The sequence below is a fragment of the Glycine soja genome, chromosome 7 (genome assembly GCF_004193775.1).
Source record: "Glycine soja cultivar W05 chromosome 7, ASM419377v2, whole genome shotgun sequence".
In the NCBI taxonomy this organism is placed as follows: Eukaryota; Viridiplantae; Streptophyta; class Magnoliopsida; order Fabales; family Fabaceae; genus Glycine; species Glycine soja.
The window spans coordinates 11,781,623-11,802,630 of record NC_041008.1 but is presented as its reverse complement, the minus strand read 5'-3'; the positions used below and the strand labels follow the sequence as shown (position 1 = coordinate 11,802,630).

At 32.8% G+C, this 21,008-nt stretch overlaps 1 protein-coding gene across 2 annotated transcripts; it reads left to right on the top strand.

Moving 5' to 3' along the window:
• Positions 1-3,756: 3,756 nt before the first annotated feature.
• On the top strand, positions 3,757-20,716 carry LOC114418760 (protein PIN-LIKES 3-like). Of its 2 annotated transcripts, XM_028384260.1 has the most exons (10): positions 3,760-4,100; positions 5,612-5,691; positions 5,794-5,918; positions 16,506-16,627; positions 16,744-16,986; positions 17,349-17,435; positions 18,345-18,445; positions 18,554-18,606; positions 18,728-18,913; positions 20,330-20,716. In XM_028384260.1, exons 1-10 carry the CDS (start codon positions 3,966-3,968, stop codon positions 20,452-20,454), a joined length of 1,257 nt encoding a protein of 418 aa, XP_028240061.1. In that variant the 5' UTR covers positions 3,760-3,965; the 3' UTR covers positions 20,455-20,716. The 2 variants fall into 2 exon arrangements, with proteins under 2 accessions (XP_028240062.1, XP_028240061.1); XM_028384261.1 differs by lacking the exon at positions 20,330-20,716 and having other exon boundaries at positions 3,757-4,100; positions 18,728-19,147.
• The last annotated feature ends 292 nt before the right edge of the window (positions 20,717-21,008 follow it).

The following is a 21,008-nucleotide window of genomic DNA, read 5'->3' as shown; positions in this document are numbered from 1 at the left end:
ACAAAATTTGTTAATTGTCAAAACATTAAAAATAAATCAGAAATGCCAAATATATATTTGCCAAATAGTTGTAGTAATTATCAATGCGAGAGAAAATTTATGACAAGCAAAGCATGGAAACTTCAAAGCAATAATATAGCAGACCCAAATTATTTAAATTGAAAGGTGAGACCAATGCATATTGCACTTTTTTCGTGATACAATCATGTGGGATCTCCACAATTCAAATCCTTCAATGTTTTGAAAAGAAAAATGAAATAAGCTAGAGGGAAGCACAAAAAAAGATTACATGGTGATGTTGAGGTCTTCTCTCTCTTCCTTTTCTCTTTCCTGGGATTACCCGCAGGTCCCACACACCCTCCATTCACGGACTTCTACTCCATTCCCATTTCCCATACCACCCCTAACCAAAAAATTAAAATTAATTAACAAAAAACATGAGAAATTTGGGTTGAGAAAAAAAATTGCCAACTTTTAATGGGTCTTTACCTTTCTTCTTTGATGGGTCTTTAGTAGTTTGTGAGCAACCACTTATTTGAGAGAGAGAGAGAGAAAAAGTGAGAAGCTAAATAAATAGTGCAAGGAGAAGCTGAGCACTTGGGTTTTGTCAGGCTTTAAAAGCCACAAACCTTTCAGGGGAGTATCTCATAATAGAAAACTAAGAAATTTAAAGCTAGACCCAATCGGATGGGATGTGTGGGAGGTAAATCAGCCTCTGCTGCAGTGGTAGCAGATTGCAATAACCAAAACATATTTGGGTTAGGTAAGGGATGAAAGGATAAAGTATTCCAAAGAGGAAACTCCTTTTGAGTAAAAGCTATTCCAAGACTGATTCAAGAAACAAAACAACTCACTTTGAAAGAATAATTGGCAGTAGTATCAATAGATGTTATAGAAAATTGCAAACTTAATGTGCATTGACAAGAAAGAATACGTAAAATTAAACATATTTATGTGGAGGATGAAGCAACCCACTCTTTCTGGTGGATTCTAATATTAAAACATCATATATAATGCAAAAACATTAAAACAATATAAAATGCACCTCATATGCTTTCATAGACTGATCAGCAGCTTCCTTTTTCTCATTGCCTGACTTAAATTCGGCAAGATAACAATAATAATCTCCTTTCTTGCAAGCAAAACATTTCAACATCCCTTAATTCACTTGCACAAAATAAAAAATAAAAAATATATCACACCATAACAAAACATGTGGTAGAGAATGAGACACAAATCCTCACATCTTATAGTAAAACACAGTGGATTCACCAGCTGCAGCCAAAGGGATAAGGTGCTCATCAATCACTCTTATAACATCATTACAGATGTTCGATAGCTCCAATTCAACCTTCTGCCTGTATTCCTTAATCTGCTTCGCATTCAACTCGTTCCCTTAGAGAAAAATAAAACATCAAAAACAAAAAAAAGCAAAAACAAAACATCACAAATCAAGCCTCACATTACAGGAAAAACAAGAATAACACTCTTAAGTACGATGTCACAAATTGAACACGTAGTAGCAGAAAAATATTTTAGTATTATAGTAGCAAAACAAATTGAAAGGAAACATTCACGATGCAGATAAAAAAGAAAAATTACCCCTTAGAGAAAAATAAGGATCGATGTAGCTAGTTGACATTGTTATTTGTTCCTTTAGCATTGTCACTTCGCTAAGCAACATCAAATCAATAAAATTTGGCTTGTAATCCTACACCAAAATGAGTGTTCATATTGAGTGCCAAAACATAGAAAGTGCAAATGAGAAAGGAAACATCAATGTATAAAATTTTTAGAAGCTGGGAAGTGGATTATTGCCACAATAATGTGCTAACCTTGTCGAGTAGTACATATATGAGATGTACTGATATTCAACACCATATTTTGCTTCTCCTGGTAATGAATGAATTTCAAGAGCATTGCAAGTTCATGAATTATATTTATTCTCTGAAGCCAAATCAAGTTATCTGCCTCAGCAAAGTAATTAAGTAAATCATTTATCTTTGTTTCCTATCATATATCAAGAATTCAAGAACCAAAAATAATTATTGTGAAGAAGCCATCGAAGCGTTCAAAATGCTAAACCCTAACTACCGCAAGAAGAAAAGGGGGGAAATGGGACTCACCGAGGAAGAGTTCTACGCGAAGCAATTCGAGATCAACAACGACATCCCGGAGCCTCTCATGAAACCGCAGCCCAGCTCCTCCCCCGTCTCCTTGTCCGTACAGAGGTAGGTTATCCCGAACTCACCGCAGCCCAGCTCGTGGCCCAGCTCATAGCAGACCTCGATCTCGCGGTCCGTCGGAGACTTCATAACAGTGAGCTTTGACCCGTTCGCGGCGGCGACGGCGACGTTAAAATCGTAATCTAAAGGGTCTTCCTTTTTTCCCTTTTCGCCTCATGCTGCTACACGATTGGCCGCCTCGTGGCAAGCATGGACCAAGAAGAGCTTGCGTTCATTCGCAAGGCGCATAAGGTGCAGGCGAGGAGGGTGATGCTGGAGGAGGTGGAGAGCTTTGGATATTGGATTGGGTAAAGGGAAGAAGAGAGAAGAAAGAAGAAGAACGAACGCGAAATTTTTTCGTGAAATATGAACGGACGCGAAATTTGTTTTTTTTTTAATTATTCAAAGACGGTCAATATAATAAGACCGTCTATGTATCAGCTTGCTTGTTTATTAAAGGCGGTTATTTCAATAACCGTTGTTGTCAACTTTTAGAAAATTACAATGATGCCACCGCTATTATTTTTACGACGTGTGAAATTCAACCGTGGTAAGTGTGATGTCGTAAAATAACATTATTGTAGTAGTGAAGATAGTGGAAATCTTAAGCGGGTTGCTTGGGGATTGGACGTAACCGAACCAGTATACAAACTGAGTTTGCATTCTTTCTTCCCTTAAACTTCTTTTATTTATTACAATTTATATTTCACTTTAAAGAAGTTTATTTTGAATTGTTCTTGAAATAATTCATAATTAGGGTTTCACTATTAATTAAAAAGAGAGTTAAATTTTAATTGGGGATAGTTTGGTATCTTAATTCAACCCCCATTCTTATGATACTGAGGCCACTTGTCTAACAAGTGGTATCAGAGCTTCATTCTTGTATAAAGTTTAGAAGCTTCAAGAATAATGACCTCATCAAACTATTTATTTCTCGAAGGGGATTCTATAAATAAGCCTCCTATTTTTAATGGCGTGAGTTACCATTATTGGGTCACCATAGTTAACATTTTTCATTTTTTAAATTATTTGACGAAATCTCATGTTATTTTGATTCTATAATCCTGTTAGTATAATAACATTAAATAGTGCTCTTATAGCATTTCTGTTAATATTTATACATCCAACGATAGTCGTCGATGTGAGCATGTAAAGATAATAGTTTATACCAAGATTTTCTTTATGTTTCTTTTCATTACGCTTATCGATTAGCTGTATTGTAGGGTTGATGTAATTCAATAGCCAAGACCATATTTTTTAGTCAACAAAATTGGCTTTAAATGATTCTATAATTAGAAGTAATTACAATAGAAAATACATGAGGACAATTTCTGAAAATAAAAAATTTAATGATATAAGCCTTTATTTTTTATAATGCATGTGTCGTTTTTAGCTTATAAGAAACCACTAAAATTATTATTTTTTTATATTTTTCTTAAAAATATTTTGACATATTTTTAATTTAAACGCATTTTGAAAAAGTAACAAATGGCCCAAATTATTGCACAACAGCCATTGTGTTCTGAATCCGATATCATTGGTTATTGAGAAGACGAAAATCAAGATGACCGGCTTCTAATTAATTAAAGGAGAAAGATCAAAAGCCTATATATTAATTTCATTTGATGTTTAATTATTTGAAACTTGCTTCACATATATGAGGATTAGAAGTTGATTTGGAGTAGTGTTAGAAGGAAGGTGCATCTATTTTCATAATACATTATAGACAGAATCCGCAATATGAATTTCTGGAAGCTTTACATTGCTTCATTTATGTCAATTCTGAAACTTTTGTTGATTACTGCTCTTGGGGCATTCCTTGCACATGATCGATTTAATATACTCAGAGAGAATGCCAGGAAGCACCTCAATGCTGTAAGTATCATTGGTTTGGGTTTCTTAATCCCCACAAATATTAAATATCATACTCCAAACAAAAGTTACAAACTTAGTTAGTAGCAAGTCATTGCCGTTTTTAACAATAAATAAATAATTATACATATATTTTCTAGTGCTAATTATTTTACTCCTTCCTCTTTTAGTTTGTAGATTTTTGTTTTCCAATTTACTAATTAATATTTTATGTAATGTATTTTCTCATGGTAAAAAATCAAAATTATTTTGGTATATATGTGGTGAAATATATCATACGGTAGAAGTTTCTTTCTTTCTTTTTTAATTTCTTCTTTTTTATGTAAAAAAGCCATCGTCCTTGTTTGGCGTGTTACCTTTAACAAAATAATTTGGAAAGAAATTCAACGTTAGAACAAATTAGATATAATTAAAATGCGCACTATTAAAAATACAACAAAAGTAAAAAGAATTATTCTTTCTTTTTTGATTGAATGTATCCTTATAAGCAGGTATGTCATATGTTTTGAGAAACATTGTGTCCGCCAAAATTTAATTTAATTTCTTAACATTATATATACGTATTATGTGTATTAATTTCCCTATAAAAATTTAATATTTTTAATGCTATAAATGTGTGTGAGGGTTCCCTCTAATGGTATATTTGGATAAGAGAAAAAATGCTAATAATGTTATATTTTCTTTTGGCTTGATTAAAAAAGTATGAAAAACAAAAAGAAAAAAAATGAGATTTTATAGAAATAAAAAACACGAAATAATTATTTTCTTCTACTTTCTCTCCAATTCAAATTTAAAAGTTTTTTCTTTGTCCTCATTTTCTTTCTTGTATACCAAACAAAGATTAGAAAATTAGCCGAATTTGAGTATGAAAAGACCAATTGTTAATTAAATTGTTCAGAAAAGCCTGTGTCTAGTTTTCTCGTTGGCTTACCTTGAGTGTGAGGTAAAAGTGAAGAACGCTGCCCAAATATATCCATATATTTTTATTTCTGACCTTGAAGGCAAGGCTTCCATTAAAACTTATTAATAATAAGTATCACAAAACAATCTAGCTAGCTTAATAAAATTTACTTATTTAATTTGATTAAAATCATATAAATGTAACAATTGCAGCATTTGGTTTTCCTACATATGCTTACAAATTTAGAGATAAGGTGAGAAAATATACTTGCATATGTTCCTGGGATTTTTATGTTACTATGGAGTTTGGAGTAAGATGGCAAAACCAAATAATAAATTTATTGCTCCGTTGCAACATTTAATTCTATTTATAGATAACGTAAGAAAATATATACTTTCATATGTTCCCGGGATTTCTATGTTACTGTGGAGTTTGGAGTAGCATGGCCAAAACCAAATAATAAATTTATTGCTCTACTGCAACATTTAATTCTTGCCTCCTAATTAAAGAACAACCTTAGGAGTAGATGAGGAATATGTGGTACAGTACTTTGTAACTAATTAACAATTAACAATACGACATATGAGTATTTTTTTTTTATCTTTTTGTACAGATGGTATATTTTGTCTTCACCCCGGCTCTAATTTACAGCAGCATGTCGAATACCTTAACCTTTAGGAGCATGGTTATGCTGTAAGTTTATACTTTTCCACTATTTTCGTTCCCATGTTTTGTCTTGACATTTTCTCCATTTGAATGTTTTGGAAGAGGTGCTTGATTTCTTGAATTATGTAGGTGGTTCATGCCGTTAAGTATTCTTTTAACATATATTGCTGGGACAGTTCTTGGATGGATACTTATTAAAACTATTAGAGTTCCTCATCATCTACATGGCCTTGTGTTGGGGTGTTGTGCTGCAGGCAGGTTAATTTAAAGATTTAAAGTTTTTCTTCAAGGATCTTATTTATCTATCTATTTATTTATATAGATATATAACACCATCCGATGTATGAAGTGAGAGAGCTAATTTTAGTTGAGAGTAAGATGAGTAAATGTAACCCATTTAGAAATAAGTAAATTACAGAAATTTAAACATATAAGTCCTTTTATATTTTTAATTGGTCATATAATGTTGGAGTAACCTAAAAAAACCCTTTAATTAATCTTAATTGTTTATGGAGTGAGTTGTGTATGTACGGATGGTGTAAAGAATTTTAACACTGTTAGTGCATATAAGCAAGATGGCTAGAATGAAAAAAGGAATCAAAGGGGTTATTTGGTTATTTGTAATCACAAAATACTTATTAAGTTCAATAATAAGTTTTATCATATTGTTGTAGGTTTAGTTATACCATATAGGAGTGAATGCTAAACTTTAAAGGGACAATCATGAGAGAAAGATGGGAGTAGCAAAAAAGAAAATGTTAAGATGGATGTGATCATACAATAAAAAATAAGATATAGAATGATTATCAAGGAGAAAATATTAGTATAACACCAATTGAAAAGAAGATGATAAAAAATTATTTAATGTGGTTGGATACATACAAAAAAGATCACAAAAAGGATAAGTCAAATGAATAAATTCTATGATTTTTAGTCATGTGAAAAGAAGGACATGGAAACAAATTTTTTAAAAAAACTTTGGCAGAAGTCATTAAGGAAGATGTCAAGGTAAATAATATTATTGGACCTTTGGTTTTTAATCATGTTGAATGGCATCATTTGATTTATATAGCCGACCTTGAAATCAAGACTAGAATAAGAAAATCAAGAGAAGAAGTACACCCATTTTTATGCTGGTTCACTCTTTATCTTTGGATAAGCTAATTTAGTTATCTAATCCAACCCGAAATATATTTTTACAATGCATATATAATTCTTATAAGTAATCTCAGTTCCTACCCCAGAAAAAAAGACTAAAGTACTCAACCCTAGGGTCCTCTGTGAATAAGAGCCTAAGAGAAACCTACCATTAGCCCAAACTAGAAAAACTTATTCAGCGTGCCTTTCGAAATTCATGCATATACTAATAATGTGTAAACCACACGAAAAGTAGAGTCAAAGAAAGACACAACCTGATCAACCATATGCAAGACCCTTGCTTGAATGAATGAGTGCCTTCTTGAACTCAAGAGAAATTCACAACTCACTTTTTCACAATATGATCTTCATAATCAAATATTAGAAGTTGTGAGTCACACTGTTTCTAAGAACTTTTCATCTCTTCTTTGTTTTACTAATATCAGCTTGTAATTCTAGCTCATTCATAAGTTGTTAAAAGTGAGAACACGAGGTGACTATTTTTAGAGAAAACAATTATAATTGCTTGTAATCGATTAAATATACAATGTAATAGATTACTTCGAAGAAATAATTGATTATATTACCATTTCAATCGGTTAAAGTGTTCTTCCCAAAAACTAGAAAACTTTCAAGAACAATGTAATCGATTAGATTCTTGATGTAATCTATTAAAGTGTTCTTGATCACTTCTGAAACACTTTTAATAGAGAAGTATTTAATTATATCTCCTAGTAATCGATTAAAGCAGAGACTCCTGAAAAATTATTCATTGTCTAAAAAAGAACTGTGTAATTAATTACGATTACCTTATAATCGATACGAGAGACTTCTTTGCAAGCTACAAACACTTGTGTAATCGATTATGATAATCTTGTAATCGATTAAAATAGAGAGTTTTAAACACAGAAGAAATTTTCTAACTTTAGAACTTTTCTTCTTACACTTGTGCAATCGATTATGATAAGCTTGTAATCGATTAAAATAGAAAGTTTAAACACAGAAGAAAATTTTTAACTTTAGAACATTTCTTCTTACTTTTACATAATGATGCTTGATGCACATATGAAATGATAGAGACTAAGATGCAACACAAAATACAACAATCAATACAAATGCAACTCAAGAGAATTTGACATGTAAAAGATAAAACTTTTTCAAGCTTTAAGGCTAAGTCTTCATGTTGCTCCCCCTATCTCTAACAAACCTCACTTAGTAGGATAATATTTTGTCGTGATTATTGTATTTAATCACAAATCACCATGTATTATAAGTTTGTTTGATTTTTACAATAACTAGTGTTGTCTATGACTCAAAATCTATTTTTTAATCTTATGAATGTTTGGTCTAATGAGGATGTTTGTTGTGATCAGACTTAGGACAATCTAATGCTCAAACAAATGGAATAACTTGTTTCATTGATCTATTACGCGTTGTTTGTTGAAGTGTTTTTTTGGTTAGTTTTATGTTGTGAAGTCTTAGTGACTTGGACCCTATAAATAAAGGTCATCGAGACCTTTGTAGGTGTGGTGTGATCATCAAGATAATGGCACTATGATTGATCAATGAGTGTGAGACTTAAGTTCTTGAGAGAAGTTCTTCTTGAATATAATGGACAAGAACCAAGGGGATTCTCTGTTGTATCTCATCTTGATTTTGGTTTCATAGTGGAGCTACTATTTCCATGGATGTAGGCTATATTAGTTGAACTACATAAGTGCATTGTGTTCTTGTTTTACATTCTTGCCTTTGGGTTTTGCATTTCTTCCTTGTTGAATGTTTTTGGTTTAGGTTAAGTTCTATGCTTTCTTGGCAGTTTCTATTTCTTTCAACTTATTGGTAATTAGAACCAACAAGCAACATTGTCAATGGGAAGAAAGAAAACAAGAAGGTTGAACCATGGGTAGCAAGTATGATATCGAGAAGTTCTCTGGAAACAACAATTTTAGGCCATGGAGTGTCAATATGAAAGCCATCTTGGTGTAGCAAGGATGTGCAGAAGCCTTGAAGGGAAAGACACACATGTCTACCACTTTATCACAAAAGGAGAAGAACGACATGATCAACAAGGTAAGAAGAGCCATAATCTTGTGTCTTAGTGAAGACCGTCACTGCTATGTGGGCTAACCTGGAATCTTTGTATATGACAAAGAGTTTGGCAAGCAAGCTTTGTTTAAAGCAACAATTGTATTTTTTCAAGATGACAAAATCAAGATCCATAATAGAGCAACTTGCAGATTTTAACAAGATTCTTGATGACTTGGAGGAAGTAAACTTTATGATAAGAAAAAGGCCTTTCTTCTTCTCAATGTTTTGCCAAAGTCCTTTTAGCATTTCAAGGATGTCTTTCTATACAAAAAAGATCATACCATTACTCTGGAAGAGGTTCAAAACTTAATTCGAACTAAGGAGCTCCAAAGGATCCAAGAGTCAAATGGGGGATGGCTTGAACATCTCAAGAGAAAGGAGTGGTAACAAAATAACCAAAGGGGAAGAAATCCATATCAAAATCAAAAAGTAATTTGAAGCTAAAGTGCTTCAACTGTCATAAAATTGGTCATTTTAAGAAAGATTGTCTAGAGAAAGGAAGTAAGAAGCCTTGGGATTCTTAGACTTATATAGATGTTGCAGTTGCTTTAGACAGTTATGAGTGTAGAAGTCTTGGTGACATCAACTTTAGAAACACAGAGGAATTGGGTCACGGATTCAGGATGTACATACCATGTGTCCTATAAAGGGTTTTTTAGACCTTAGAACTAAAGGAAGGAGGAGGAGTACTCGTTGGGAACAACAAATCAAGCAGAGTGCAAGGCATGAGTATTGTCAAACTAAAAATGTTTGATAACTGGGAAATGTTGTTGCAAAATGTAAGGTTTGTTCCTGGGCTTAAAAGGGAATCTTTTGTCTATAAGCATTTTTTATATTTTAGGTTACATAACCAAAATTGAACGTGGTCTGATTAAGATTTCAAATGGAGCCTTAATTGTTGCTAAGGATGTTAAAAGAAATGGTATGTATATTTATCATGGCTCAACTATTATTGCTTATGCATCCATAGCTAGTTAGACGTTATAGGACAAGGCTAAATTATGGCATCATAAACTAGGGCATGTTAGTTGAACTGAAGAAACAAAACTTGTTGAATTGTGGTAAAGTAGATAAATTAGAATTTTGTGACCATTGTATACTGGGGAAGTCTCATAGACTAAAGTTTGGGACAGGTATGCATGTTTCTAGTAGGCCTTTTGAGTATGTTCATTCAAACCTATGAGGTCCTTTAAGGGTGACAACTCAAGGAGGGGGTTCCTATTTTCTCATCATTATTATTACTCTAGAAGAGTGTGGATTTACAACTTGAAGAATTAGTTTGAAACGTTTCAGAGGTTCAAGGAGTGGCACACACTTGTGGAAAATAAATAGGGAACCAAACTGAAAGTTTTGAGGACACACAATGGGCTGGAATTTGTTTCATAACAATTTAATGAATTTTGTAAGAAATAGGAAATTAAGAGGCATAAACCTATAGCAAGAACTCCTCAACAAAATGGTTTGGCTGAAAGGATGAATAAGTTCATTTTGGAATGAGTGAGGTGCATGCTTTTAGAAGCAGACCTGCCTAGAGTTTCTGGGGTGAAGTTGGAAATACTGCAATGTATCTGATAAATAGATGTTCATCATCTACTTTTTACTTTAAGACACCTATGGAAGTAAGGAGTAGGAAACCAATAGATTATTCCAACTTGAGGGTGTTTGGTGCTTTTGGCATTTGCTCATGTCAAACAAGACTAACTAGAGGCTTAGGTTGTGAAGTGTATCTCTATTGGATATGTAGACAAAGTCATAGATTATTGTAAGTTGTGGAAGCTAGATCCTGGAAAGTCAAGATGCTTTATCAGTAGGGATGTCACATTTAATGAAACCCAAATAGGCATGATGTGCAAAAGTATGGAAGTAAGTAAAGAGAAAACTTAGTTTAAGGTGGAGTCTGCTACCCATGATCTAAGATATTATCATCTTAAGAGATTAGATGAAGTAGGTTAGGTACCAACAATAAACATAGAAAGAATAAACCGAACCATAACGAACTCTAGCTATCAACTAACCAAGGATAGGGAAAAAAAGGACAATAAAAACTACAAAGAGGTATGGATAGGTTGATCTCATTTGGTATGCTCTTATTGTGGTTGAAGAAATCCAAGACTCAGAATCGAGGAACTTCAAGGAGGCTATGGAGGGAAAAGAAAGTCAATATTGATTACAAGCTACGAATGAAGAAATGGAGTCCTTGGATAAAAAAAATCAGACTTGAAAACTTGTGATACTACCTAAAAATCAGAGGGTAGTTGGATGCAAGTGAGTCTTCAAGAAAAAGGAAGGCATTCCAAGTGTGAAGAAGATAAGGTACAAGGCAAGACTTATGGCTAAAGGTTTTACACAAGTGGAGGGGATTAATTGCAATGAAATTTTCTCACATGTGGTAAAACATTATTTTATAAGAATCTTGATGGCAATTGTGAATCAATATGATTTGGAGTTGCAACAATTGGATGTCAAGACAACTTTCTTACATGGAAACCTTAAGGAGACCATCTATATGAGACAACCTGAGGGGTTCACAAAAGACTAGACGAAGGTATGTCTCTTGAGGAAATCATTATATAGCCTGAAATAAAGCCCGCTTCAGTGGTACAAGAAGTTTGATGGCTTTCTTCTAAGGGTGAGTTTTCTAAGGAGTAGTTATGATAGTTGTGTCCATATTTTAGAATAGAAGAACAATGTGTACTTTTCTTACTTTTATTTGTAGATTATATTCTTATAGCTAGATCAAGCAAGGATGGGATCTGTATGATCAAGGAAAGGTTAGGAATTTGGGATAAAGGATCTTGGTACTGCAAGGAGGATTCTTGGGATGAATATTGTTAGAGATCATATGAAGGGAGAATTATTTTTATCTCAATAGTGCTACTTGAAGAAGGTGGTGGCAAGGTCGTGGATAAGGCATGGCCATTAAGGTCATTGCCTTAGGCCTCACTTTCATTCACTTGTTATTATCTAAGTTTTTTTTTCTTTTTATCAAATTTCATAGATAGTTGTTGACTATCATGCAAATTCAAATATTCAACAACATTCATGTAATAGGTTAGTAGTTGCTTGCCATGATAATTTATAATAGGATGTGCAAAAATGCTAAAATTATCTACAATTTTAAAATTGAATTTATTGCTTATTAATAGAGAAAGTCATTGTTAATTTAATATCATGTGAGAGCAAAGCAATTGAACAATCACCTATAATTGATGTATAAAATAAGTCCTAATTTTTATAAAGAAAAAAACATAAAAAGTAAACAAAAATAATTTTTAAACGGGAATCTTGAGCATAATATCACATCAAGTCATGTTCCTAAAAATATTATGATTCAGTATGTCAAATAAAATATTGTGATTGTATGCAAAGGAAAAATAATCATGAAAATTTAAATAACTAATGATATAATTAGATATAAAATTTATATTATTCAAAAGCTAGAAGATTAATATGAGAATCAATAATTTATAATATAATATTAAACTTCTTTAACAAATTTGCATCAATCTAAACCTAGGTGGTGGAAAGGTTTAGGATGCATCAATCTAAACTTGTAAGCAGACCATTGGACCATCACACTAATCTCAATTACGCAAGTTCCTAATAGTTAAGAGGAAAGGAGGAAGGTGGATTATATTCCATATGCTAGTAAAGTAGTAAGCATCGTGTATGATATGGTCTACAACAAACCAAACTTGGCCCATGCTATTAGCATTGTGAGTAAGTTTATGGAAGATCCAAGTCAAGCTCATTAGGAGGCTTTGAAGGGTGTTGAGTTATGTGAATGAATCCCTAGAATCTAGTATGAAGTACAAAAGGAAAACCCAAGGTGGATTTGCTATTGTGGGGTATGTTAATGCAAACTATGCAAGGAATATGGATACTAGGAAATCCTTAGTTAGGTATGTGTTTACACTTTTTGGGACTTCTACCTACTGGAAAGCAAACTTACAACTTGTGGTAGCTCTATCCTCAACTAAAATTGAATCAGAGTATATTGCACGTGCAAAAGGAGTGAAGGAAGGTCTATGGTTAAAAGGGATGATTAGTGAACTATGAATTGCACAAATTTGTGTGTCAATTCACTATAACAGCCAAAGTGCTATACACCTTGCAAGCCATCAAGTTTACCATGTGAGGACGAAGCATATTGATATTAGGCTTCACTTCAGAAGAGATGTGGTTAAATTTGAAGAAGTTAGGGTTGTCAAAATTGCTTCTGAAAACAATCCTGTTGATGTGTTCACAAAGTCCCTACCAAGATCAAAGTTCAAAGTAGAAGGAAATAGAAATTACTAAGAAAGCATAGAACTAAACCCTAAACCCTATCAAGCATAGAACTAAATCTTGTTGAATGTTCATGATCATATTGGAACCAACAAGTATCTTAAAAGTCATATTAATGATATTTTTAGTTATTTTTTATTGATTGTTAGTATAATATTTTTTACACACTACCAGAACAAAGGCTTTCAACGTTGATTCCAAGACACATTCAACAACGATTTCAGAACCATCTTTGAAGCCACCGTCATGGAAAGTGTTCACTTTCCACAACAGTTATCCAACCATCTTAGTTTGGGATATTTCTAAGATGGTTTTAAAATAAAACCGTCTTAGAATGTGGCGTTTCTAAGATGGTTTTTAGTCAAAATCGTCTTATAGTGTCATGTTTCTAAGATGGTTTTTCAGACAAAACCGTCTTAGAATATCTTTTTTAAAAAAAATTAAAAAAATGTTAACACGTCAAACAAATATTGTAATCAATTTGGTAATTAATAATCGCAGTGTCACTTATGTCAATTTCAACAATTCAACAACTTAGTAATAGTCACAATGTTGAAATAGGAAATTTGTATAATGTTACCTCTAAACAAATGGGGAAATCGTGATGCATTGCTCCATCCACGCAAGTTCGACTGTTTTTTAGCTGATTTGAGTAGCAACAACATCTGCAAAGAAATCTTGAAAGCATGATCAATAGGTAAATGGTTTTAAAACCTTGATATTTTGTATTCATTAAAAACATATAGGACAGGAAGAAAGCAAAGTACACAAAAGAGTCAAACTATATAAACAACATGCACAAGGAAAGTGTGACTTTAAGATATTTGAGACAAGTTAAATTGACTAATTAGCAGTTCATATACCTGCAAATTCCACATCCACTGTAATGATACTGCTGCTTAGATACCTACAATAGATAAAATAAATAATAGTGTCTTATAATCAAACACATTCTATGTTTACAAAACATGCTACAAAATGGTAATCATGATGGTTCATCAGTTCTTATAATTAATGTAATTTCCATCACCAAACTACTTCCCCATATAGTAGAGAGAATATACACTGACTTATGCGCTCATATCACATATATATTGAATAAAATAAAAGTATAAAACACGAAAAAGAAAAAGAAATAGTTTTAGGACCTATAACTTACTTCATCATCAAAGAGCTTACACGTCCCATAAAAGTACTTTCCCATACAAACACCATAGCTAATACAATTTTGTTGAATCTGGAATACATTGACATAGGAAAGAAAAAATTTCATTGAAGAATCCAAATGATGCAATATCAATGTTCATTTTGATGGATGCCTTGACAAACAATGTGTGAATAATAACTCAGTCATCACTATTCCGAGAATCAAAGCTATTCTTATTCATTTCAATTGGAATTATAATGGAATTTGAAATCAATAATAGCACTGAAACTAAACTCATCCATAATCCAGAATCAAAGCTAATTTTATTCATTCCAATTGGAATCATTCAATAGTGGAATTTGAAATCAATAGTAAACAAATAAATTACCTGAGTGTAGATTATAAGAGAGGTTTGTTGGAAGCGATGTGGAACGGAGACTAAGACGTTATCGCTTTGAAGCCTACGTCCAGTTCCCAAGCAATCCGCTTAAGATTTACAAAGTCTGAACCACACAAGGACAACCCTTCCCTTGTGTTTAGATAACCTTACAACTTAAGAGACCTTCGGTCTCTTAAATAGATTTCTTTGAATAAGAAGAAGAAGAATTCTCTCTTTAAGAGAAGAATATTACAATGAAAGATCGTTCAAGATTCCTTATTGAATTTGCTAGTGTTTTGGCCAAGGAATATTTTGAGAGTTATAAGACAATTTGGTTTTGAGAGGATAAGACAATGTTGTTCAGAAAAACTCTAAAGAATTTCATGTCCCAAGTCACCTATTTATAGGCCTTTGATGACCATTCAAAAACTTCTTGAACAGTTGTGACCCTTGGGAGTTATTTTCGAAAATTCCTTACTGGTAATCGATTACATGAAAGTGGTAATCGATTACACAGTTAGTTTATGAAGAGTTATGACTCTTCAGACTTGAAATTTGAATTTTTGTGTCTGGTAATCGATTATACAAAAGCTGTAATTAATTACAAACTTTAAAATTTGAATTCAAATTTCTAAAAGCTGTTAAAAACAGTTTCAACTTTTGGTAATCGATTACATACTGTGTGTAATCGATTACAACCTTTTAAAATCAAATTCGAAATTTGTAAAACTGTTTCGTAAATCAATTTGGCCACTGGTAATCGATTACCAGAGAGAAAATATCATATATTTGAAATCACAAAAAAAATGTGAAATATCCTTTGGCCAAACCTATGCTTCATCAATTAAGGAATGCTTTCTAAGATTCTAGGAACTAAGTTCATCATTTTTTTTTTGAATTTTTGAGTTCTTGACTTGGATCAAACTTGAGAAGTGCTTATCTTTGGCATCACCAAAACTTCATATCATATTTGCTTCTACAATATTCCCAAAGCGTTCCTTCCCCCAAACCTGTCTTCAACTCCGACGATTTTGTCTTCGGCTTTGAAAGAAACACTGTTACCAAGGTTCAAACCATAAAAGTTATGAAGGCGTCAAAGTCATCATTGACCTTGTGCTTGATGACATAGTCGTTGTTGTTGACATGTCCTCGTCGGAGTTGGAGACAACGCCCTTAGCTTTGAAAGAGAAGGGGTATGGTCACAGTCAAGTAAGGCTAGTGACCTCTCTGTTCTGAGACCCTCGTCGGCATCAACGACAACCTTGTAACGGTTGCAACGAACCTCATTTCTAGCATATGGCCTAAGCAACATGGTTTAGTTGCAGAGGATGAAAGATTTGGAATTGAAAAAAACCCAAGGAGGAGCACGCTCAAGTGAACGCGACACTTGGGCTTTTTAATTTACATTGAATACAACGACGATTATCCAAACCCATCTTTAAAGGCGACCTATCTATGATGATTTTGACCAAAATCGTCATCATTTTGAAAGTGTTTACGACAATTTTACATAAAACTATCGTTAACGTGTCTAATATTTACAAAATTGCCACCACCCATTTGTTAAAAACGATTTTGGTACAATCGTCATTGTTCCGGCGCCATAAAATGGTTTTTTTTTCTAGTAGTGACACAGATAAAGCATAGAAATTAAACTCATAATCACAATAGACAGTTAAGATTAGATTTGAGTATAATAAATTTTAACCATCCATGTATTGTTGTATGAATAAAATTAACTCATTTCACTCTCTAAGCGCTATATGTGTGTATATATGATCATATGGTGTTTGATGTTTGTAGGAAATCTGGCCAGTTTGCCTCTTATTGTAGTTCCAACTATCTGTAAAGACAAAAACAGTCCTTTTGGAGATGAGGTTGTTTGCCACAAAAATGGACTGGCATATGCTTCTCTATCAATGGCTGTATGACACTTACAACTATTTGGAATTTAGTTACTTAAATAAGTACATCATATCACATAATGATGTTGTGGTTTCTGAATTGTTTAAAAAATTTCACTGTATTTCTGGTTTTTCAGATAGGCTACACTTATGCTTGGTCTATTACATTCAATGTTGTCCGCATATATTCACCCAAGATCTCCAATGAAGTCAAAGTTGATGAAACCACTGAAAATTCAAAGTCTGCAACAGAAAATGATCCAGAAAACCTTTTAAAATGCCCTTGTGGAGCATTAGTCATGGCTGAGGATATAGCAAAGCCTAATGGTGGCATGGATCAACCTGATTTTGAATGTAAAGTGCCTAATGGACAGGCAAAGGTTGTTGCCTTTTTCTAATATAATTTCTTTAAGAAAACATTTCTGACTATTTGATCAATTTAGTCTCAAATTCATTAATTGGAATGCATTAAAACCAAAATAATCTCTAACTTTAACTTTTTTTATCAGCAAAAGATGATACTTTCTAATTTACCGAAAACTTATATTGTTTGGCTAAGAGTTAAACTGTATGGAATAAAAAAGAGATTGGTGCTTTAGGCATAACATAACTTATTTGCAAAATGCTTTGTCCAGTGGGATAAAAGTAAAAGGGATAATAGGATTGGAATGCAATATAAAATGATTTCATATCCTCTAGATTTGATACAAGCAATGCCTTACATTTTTCAAGAGTTTCATAGGTACCAGAAAGGCTAAACATTATGAAAATATTAGCTCACAAGATCAACAACATGAAGACACTAATTGCTCCTTCAACTATGGCAGCGGTATGTCCATAATTCTCCTATTAGTTACAAGATAAGTGCAGCAACACCCTTTCTTTTGTTGGTTTAAATTTATTGAAAACTATAAAATATTAAATAAGTGAAACTCATAATTTTTTTATGATTTTCAATGAATTTGAGCAATAATAAGCAGTATCTCTAGAAAAAATGTTTTGCTAGCATTTCTCTGTTACAAATATTTTTTTTTCAAGGAATTCATTTGAAGTAGATGGTATCTTATAAAGTATAGGATAAGGTATATATTAGTTACAATTCAGAGTATAACACCTAAAGTCTTATTAGTTCAGTCTTTGAAGGACTGCACAATGCCTCATTTGTCTTGATATGTGTTAGGATCCAAGAATTGAAATGAGAAAGAAAAAAGCGATTATTAATGAATAGGATGAAAAGTAGAGCAATCTCTCTTCCAAAGGTTTCCACTTCACATAGAGCTAATGCTCATTTTACAAATGATACCAATTTACTAATCAATATCCTAAGTGTCTTAACAAACTCCCCTTTCCCATAGTCCCAACAATATGTTTGGGTCAGTGTTAGATCATTGCCTCCTTTTTTTCTGGTCGTAGATCCTCGGTATCTAGAAATCACTTTGAACCCTAACTAATTTGAGTCAAATTGGGTGGAATCAAGCTCCTTTTTACTTGAATCAATAGATGTTTTAGACCAATGCCTCCTTTGTAAAACCTTCAGCAATTAAATTGTTTAAGTTTGATCCTTAAGACAGGCATTATAATCTTGATATAAGAATGTTAGAAAGACCAGAACCAACTTATCCTTGTGCCACTTATGACAATGGGAAAGGGGTAGTGTGGCAAAGAAAGGAAGTTACTCTGTTGAAACATTGTTAATTCCTCTCAGCAATGACACTTCCTTTTAATTGTGTGTATGCAGATTATGGGTTTGACAATTGGTGTTGTCCCTCAATTTCGAAAACTACTGGTTGCTGACAATGCTCTCTTCCATGTGGTTCAAGACACTATAACCATGCTGGGGTGAGTGACCTCTACCACAAGAAATTATTATGTGATCAAGGAAACATTAAAATATACAATGAAGTTAATTGGTTGTACTCTTTATTTTCCCTTCTTCCTGGTTTTCAGGGATGCAAGCGTTCCAGCAATGGTCTTACTGCTTGGGGCAAATCTTGTTAAGGGTAATCATTTATCAACCAATAACATGAAATTTTCAACTTTGCCTTTCATATCTTGGGTTGAGTTCAGTATAGTAGTTACATTTAAAAATGAATGTAAGGGCATAAATTGGATACTTTTCAGGTTTAAAAGGATTAGGACAACAACTTCCACTTATTGTTGGCATTATTATGGTTAAATTTCTTGCCTTGCCAGCAATAGGTATAGGCATTGTTAAAGGTGCAGCTCATTTCAACTTGATCCACCATGATCCATTGTATCAGTTTGTTTTACTGCTTCAATATGCCCTCCCACCTGCAATAGTCGTGAGTAAGTTGTTTATGATGCTTAAACATTAGGATTTAGTTGTTTCCTGTAATCTTTATCAAATAATTCTCTTGGATAACTTACAGTGTGTAGCACGCACCTTGACACGTACACGAGATATTGTGTTCCCTTAGATAACTTACAGTGTGTACTGTGTAGTAACCTATGATTTATGAAGCACATACTCTTTACTTTTTCTAAATGAACTGAAAGAAAAGGGCAAGAATAATTGTTCGTTACATCCCAAAATTTTGAAAGATGTCATTGGATAGAGATTCATAGCAAAACAAAAAGATAACATAAATCAGCTGAGCATGACTCCACTGGTGCCAGCAACACCACAGGCTCAAAAACAATTGTTCTGACTGCAAAGGCATTTCACTAGAACTTGTTCATATAATGGAAATTTAATGTCCACATAGAAGCAACACTTGTTCATTCTTTGTCACTTTGAGAATCTTTCAAAAGTCATTTTATTTTTATGCCAGTCTGAATAAGAAAGCTTGAGACTCACTTCATAAGTTGATTGAGTTATTTAGAAACTGAATGAGAAGGATAAATAATATATACACTTCGAAGAATAAAAAGTTCATATCTTCTACCTACAAACATCTTGTGTTGGATCTCTATTATGAATACCAATTTATATTCATCGAGTTTATCATTAGTGCTTGGTACAATTTATTGTGTTTTTAGCAAAGATAGCTTGCAGAGGCATCACAATAAATAAATGAATCCTAACATGGTTATAGTGTTTCGAACAAAGCAAGACCAAATATGAACTTTACAATAAATAAAAGCTATAAATAGTAAGAATAAATAAAATAATAAAGCGAAAGTCTACCTCCTCTTATAAAAAGTATCAAACACCTAAAACTTTCTCTCAGACAAAGTATCAAACACCTAAAACTTTCTCTCAGACAAAGTATCAAACACCTAAAAGCTATCAAGTTTTGCTCCTCGCAAATTTCTCTCAAACAAAGTATCAAACGCCTAAAACTTTGAACAAAAGAGTGTATAGAAAATAGAGAGAATGATTCATGCCTTTGTTGTTTTTCTAAAGTGTGAATCAAATGGAGTATCACAGGGTTCACAGGCCTTTTATAGGCAAGGCAAGGAACTCCTCTTGAATTGCAAAAAAGTAACGGCCTCTATATTGACTCCTCCATTAAGAACCAATAGTACAAAATTGAAATAGCTACTTAATTAAATTTTGACTATCCATAATATTTGAGTCACTTTCATTTTCATAAATATTGTATTCTAACACTTTGTCTACATATACCTATCTATTGGCATTGGCAGTATGCATACACTCAAATTTCATATTTAGTTCACATCCACATGTAACAGTTTATTTCCAATATCACCTAATACACACATGTAGTTGAAAAAATGTTCATGTAATGACTATTCCAGGTACAATTACTCAAATGTTTGGATTTGGTGAGGGTGAATGCTCAGCTATCATGTTAGCAACATATTCATGTTCTGCAATTTTGCTTACACTTTGGTGCACAATGTTTATGTGGCTTGTACTATAACTATTTTCATGTAAGATGTGTTTTGATGATTCATACATGTCCTACTGTCAAGTGCATCTAAGGAGCCAAAGATATGAAGATAGTTTTGTTGAATTATCACTTGCAGAAGAGGGACAAAAAAATTTGCACAAGGCAGATTTGTGGAAAACATGTTGTTACTTTATACTATAATTCGATATATACCTACTTGTTATGTAGACTGTAAAATATTTTCTTTTAATATTCTACTTCATAACAATGCAAACATAAGAAACCACAATAATCAAGTGTTTTAGTACATTAATACTAATTAAGATTAAACTACATAAATATATTATAGTGCATTTACTAGTTAACTCGAGTCTTATAACTTTGTATATATCATGCATGTGGCTCTGCTTTAAGGTACGGGCCAGTTCCAAGCCAAGAATCTAACAATAAAATAGGTAAAGAAAAATAGTTGAAATGATACCTTACTTTAGCCAAACGAACAGATATACCTATTTCTTGAGCCAACGTCTTATCTTGCAATATATATTGGCTATGTAATAGCTGGTACAAAGTTTGTCTTTATT